A 5,346-nucleotide genomic window follows, 5' to 3' on the forward strand; every position below is an offset into this window, starting at 1 on the left:
TATGTTCCCTAATGGTCCCGGTCACTCCACTCACTCTGCCCAAACCTCTTTTTTTAGGGAAATATGCTATGAGGGACCTAGTGACTCGTCTCCCTGGTAACGGGCCCTCCTTGCTCTCTGATGACACGGTGGCAGCGGTTTGCTGCGCTCTGCATGAGGTCACCAGCAGAAACATGGAGAACGCCCGAGCGCTTGCCGACACGGGCGGCATCGACAAACTGGTGACCATCAGCCGTGGCCGAGGGGAGAGGTACACTCAGCTCCTAAAAACCCCCAGCGCACCCCTTATGTTACTGTTTACTGTCAGACAGACGGAACTGTGTAGAGTGTCCAAAAAAACCTAATGCTTATCAGGGTTTTCCTTTATATGCTCTAGTTTAGAAGATACTACATGATGCTTAAACAGGCAAAAAAGGGTAGTTACACACCAAATGTTGCAGAAAGATATCGTATTCTACTTAACACCATGTAGAAGTCAGGACGGATTCTGTTCACGTAGAGATGAACTTTCGGCAGGGGTTTCTCAATGTTTGCGTATAGCTGCAGATGGATAGATGGATAGATAGATAGATAGATAGATAGATAGATAGATAGATAGATAGATAGATAGATAGATAGATAGATAGATAGATAGACAGACAGACAGACAGACAGACAGACAGATAGATAGATGCTCAAATCAATGAATGGGTCAGGAATAAGTTGGATCAAGTGGATCAAGTGTCACCCACATAACCCCTTGTTATATAAAATAGTTAAATAGTTATATTATTGCAATGACTGTACAGTTCCATTACGAAAACACACAGGTTCAGTGAGTGGTTTTTCCTCTCTCTGTCCTAGGTACTCTATGAAAGTCGTGAAGGCAGCTGCCCAGGTACTAAACACCCTATGGCAGTACAGGGACCTTCGAGCCATCTACAAAAAGGTTTGTGTTTCTACGTGTTCATATGGAATTAGATCTGGTTATGGATTTATGTACATAATTCTCTGGCTGTTCATTATTTCTAAATGTTAGTTTTGGTTGTCATCTTTGTTTATTCCTCCAATGTCTACGTATATACTGAACTTACCTCTCAGAAAATTGAATAAATAATAGGTATGGGGAAAAAGGTTTGTCTTCTGGGGGTTCTGTGGTTTCATTACTTGTGTTCAGGGGTTCTGTTTGGTTCTGTACTGATTGGTAAATAATGTTACATCAGGATGGTTGGAACCAGAACCACTTCGTCACGCCTGTGTCAACGTTAGAGCGAGACCGGTACCGTTCGCAACCCACCCTGCCAACAAGCACCTTACAGACCTCCCCTGTCATCCAATCAGGTGAGTGCCAGCTGCAGCATGGGAAATGTAGTTTCACACAAGAGAACCGTCCAGTTCTTTATTCAGTCATTGTAATATACTCTTAGTTACATTTACTTTACAGAGCAACAGATTGTTTTTTTTTTCCCCCGTTGAGTACAAACATAAGTTTCTGGTTGTAAATATTTTGTTGAGCAAAACCAAGAAAGACACTCCACTCTACTGAAACATTCCATTTCAATATTTAAAAATATTTCAGTTGTTATCATGGTCATGGGGAGACAGCAACTGTATATTGTTTGTTGTTGTTGTTGTTGTTGTTGTTGTTATTTTGTTGTTGTCATCGTTGTTGTTTAACTCTAGGTGGCAGTGCCACTTCCTCACCTGCTATGTTGGGGATCAGGGAACATCGGCTAAGTCAGCGGAGAACGCAGTCTTCTATGCAACTTCATAACTACTACAGTGACAACAACAGAAATAAAAATCAGTACATGGGTAAGGATCCTTATGACGCTGTTTGCAGTAACTAGATGGTTGTGGGTTCAAAGCCTCTGAGTGAACTTATGTCTGATATACCCTTGTACCACCCATGACTCCAGAGGTATCATTGAAAGTAATAATAATGAACATAATAATAATAATAATAATAATATGGATAAGAGTGTCAGCTAAAGAAGTGTATTTCATAGGAGTTGTTCTGTATGTGTTTTGAGAGTTTAGGGGGTGTTTTTTTGTATGTGTTTTAGGATCAGGAAAACAATCAGCATATTACATAGGTTCTTATCCGTCACCGACACAAGAGGCGTCGAGGAGATCCCAGGTGAGTTGTGTAACATGCTTTTTTCTTTTTTCTTTTTTTTTTCTTTTTTCTTTAGCAGAACACTTGTATTCAGCACACTGAGTGAGCATCCTTTATTTGTCTGGGGACAGACAGGAGTTGTTAAGAGCTAGAGTGCTTGGGTCAATTCAGCCGTTCAGCTGTAGGAAAACATTTCTTTACTCAGACGGAAATCACGTTCACCGCCGAATCTGGGTCAGATTTGAAACTTAACGTCGGTCTTTTCAGAGGCGTTTTTTTTTTTTTTCTCTCAGTTTTATTGTATGTATTGTTTGTCTTTATACGACATTATTAGCTCTGTTTATTCTTAAAAAAAAAAAAAGACTTTTTTTTTTTTTAAACTGTTGTATGACGTTTTTCCAGTGATCCTTAACTGATTCCTATGCGTCGTTTTCCCCCAGCATGCTCAGCTGTACTATTCGGATGAGCCCAACCGTCGGATTTATGACTCGTACGGCATGTACCTGTCCTCTCCGGTCGCCTATGACGACCCTTTCCTGGACGAGCCGCTGCGGTTCCCCATCGTCAGCGAACGGCAGGGGCTCAAAGCCAACACCAACTACGTGGACTTCTACTCCAGCACGCACAGGCCTTCCTACAGAGCACAACATTACCCTGCCTCTCCTGACTCCTGGGTGTAGGCACACGTGTGTGTTTGTGTATGTGTGTGTGAGAGAGAGAGAGAGAGAGAGAGAGGGAGAGAGAGGGAGAGAGAGAGAAGAGCATCATTGAGTGTGTTCTGCTGTGTGAGTATGTATATGTTTCTGTGTTTGTGTCCGTGTACGGAAGACAAGTGTGCTTCTGTGTGTGTGTGTGTGTGTGAGTGTGTGTGTGTGTGTGCGTGAGTGTGTGTGCGTGTGTGTGTGTGTATGTGTGTGTGTGGATGTGTGTGTGTGTGTCTGTATGAGGAAGCATAAGGTAAATGTGTGTTTGTGTTGTGAAACCACAGAAAGTCTGTGTATATTGATTTTTTTTTTTTTTTTTTACGGGTATCATTCCTCCCTTGAGGTCCAGTCTCTCTGGCTAACATGGTGTGTTCAGATACATTGACTGTGTTTGGCTAGGTTTTAACTTCAGGAGGGATGGTTTGAATTTCTTTTTTCAGAGACTTACAGCGTATCATTTGTGTTTGTGTGTGTGTGTGTGTGTGTGTGTGTGTGTGTGAGATAGAGTTTGCATGTGAACGTGTGTGCGTTTAACGAATGCAACACTAAGTTAACTTGAATGAAGTTGTTTTTGTTTTGTTTTTTTTTTTTGTCGATCATTTGAGGTTGAGTGTGAACCAAAGAGTGAAATGAAAGCAGTCGTATTTATTTTCCATTTTTTTCCTTTTTATTTAAATCTGTATTTGAAGATGGTGCTACATTTTAATTTCTCATTGACTATACATCTAACGTTTCCTTTTTCTTGTTCTTTTTTGCGGCATGTTGAAGGAATGACTCGTGTAAGAGAGAAGAAAAAACGTGAAGAATTATCATTGTTGGCCACATTTAATCGAGGAAAAAAAAAATCAGTTATGGTTGGGGAGGGAGGCAAAAAAGTAAAAAAAAAAAAAAAGAAAAAAAAAGTCTAAAAATGTTCTGTGCAACTAAACGTCCTCTTGTCCTGTCTCATTGCTGTACTTACTGTCGAGATTTGTGTGTGCCATGGAGTCGTGTAAATTAACGTCATTTAAATGTAAAATGAAGAATCAAAATGTCATGTGACCTGTGACTCAAAGCACAGAGATGTGCCATATTACATAGCTAGAGATACGATATATAAGAGACTTTATGGACACAAAAAAGAAGAAAAAGAAGTAGAAAAAAAACAGATTATAACACTATCAAAACATTCAAATCTAATAAATGACATTTGTTTTTTTTTTCTAAACACACTGTGTCGCTCTCTGTTTTATTGTCACACAGTCTCTAGTCAAAACTGTGTAACTGAGATGTTCTGATCTTAACATTCTGATCTAGAAGAGGTAACCCCAAACACGTGACGTGTTTTTGCCGATCTTGTTGGGAAAAACTGGTGTTTTTTTGCTTCAGTTACTTCCTATGTGTCAAAACGGTTTTACTTCGTGCCGCTTGGCTGCAGTAAAGAGGAGAAAACCTGTTACAGTCAAGGACTGTGACGTATTCTCATCAACATGCAAAGCAGCGGCTTGGATGTTTAATCGTTGATCAAGTATGAACTGCAGAGCTGTCACGTTTTTGACATTCGTGTAGCATTACGAAAGGATAAGATTCTGATAGACAGAACAATGTAAAAGAGAAAAGAGAAAAAAGTTTTTCTAGGATAAAGGGGAGTCTTAGAAGCGACTCAAGGTCCCACTTTTGATTGCAGGTCAGGGCCCCACCAGCCCTAAATCAGCAGTGTCCACAGCGGAGCCAGGATCCCAGTGGCCGAAGCTAACGGCCGAGTAATATAAACGACATACAATATTTTGGGAATCAAATTTTGCATAGCTAATACAATGGTACATCTTACTCCAAGTTTTGAGTAACTTGAGCCCAATAACAAAGCGTGCCCAACTGAAAACAAATACTTGAGTGATTTTATTTATAGTTTGCTCTAATTAGTTCCATAATTCGTTTCATGCGGAGCAAAGAAGCCCTGGACGGCTCTAAACATGATTTGATGGGAGGACGCGATCTATTCACATCCGCTCTGTTTAGGGGAATGGGGGCTGTACCTCTGATCCACTGCAGTGTTCATTTTCATCAGTTCGAACCCCTAACTGACATTAAAGCGTTAGGTGTTTCCAGTACGTCAGTTTATTGTGTAGGCTAGTTTGTTGTCCTCTTAAAAGTAATTACTAAACACGCAGAGTTAATTGCGGTATCACGCTGTAATGGAAAGTTGGTAGCCCTGTTCATCTGGGCACGCTTATCTATGCTCTGTTCCCCCAAAATGACCTCACAGGACTCTCAGTATGATGCGAGAAGGAGGAGTTGATTCAACATAGCTCTGGTTTGTTTAAGTACATCTGAAGAGACGCTTGGACCAAAGGAGAGAGCGTTTTATGACTTCTAAAAGGTATATGAATTCTTCATTTTTTTTTCAAAGAATGATAGCTGATTGAATGCAAAGTGTTTTTCGGTGCGTTGTGTTAAAAAATGTATGAGGGAGTTTGTTTTGTCGTTTACCTGGTTTGGGCTGTAGGCTATTTACACTGTAAATTACATCTTAATCCTAATCCCCACGATTTGCACGTTACTTGA

At 40.5% G+C, this 5,346-nt stretch overlaps 1 protein-coding gene across 1 annotated transcript in view; it reads left to right on the forward strand.

Annotated features, from left to right (window-relative positions):
• The window catches only part of pkp4 (plakophilin 4), a 27,569-nt gene extending 24,791 nt beyond the window's left edge, over positions 1-2,778 (forward strand). The window contains exons 16-21 of the mRNA XM_030781817.1: positions 58-250; positions 844-928; positions 1,203-1,320; positions 1,663-1,794; positions 2,046-2,119; positions 2,539-2,778. Coding sequence (XP_030637677.1) covers positions 58-250; positions 844-928; positions 1,203-1,320; positions 1,663-1,794; positions 2,046-2,119; positions 2,539-2,778 — 842 coding nt within the window. The remainder of the gene's footprint in view (positions 1-57; positions 251-843; positions 929-1,202; positions 1,321-1,662; positions 1,795-2,045; positions 2,120-2,538) is intronic.
• Positions 2,779-5,346: the final 2,568 nt, after the last annotated feature.

Source organism: Chanos chanos, chromosome 8 (genome assembly GCF_902362185.1).
Source record: "Chanos chanos chromosome 8, fChaCha1.1, whole genome shotgun sequence".
Lineage (NCBI taxonomy): Eukaryota > Metazoa > Chordata > Actinopteri > Gonorynchiformes > Chanidae > Chanos > Chanos chanos.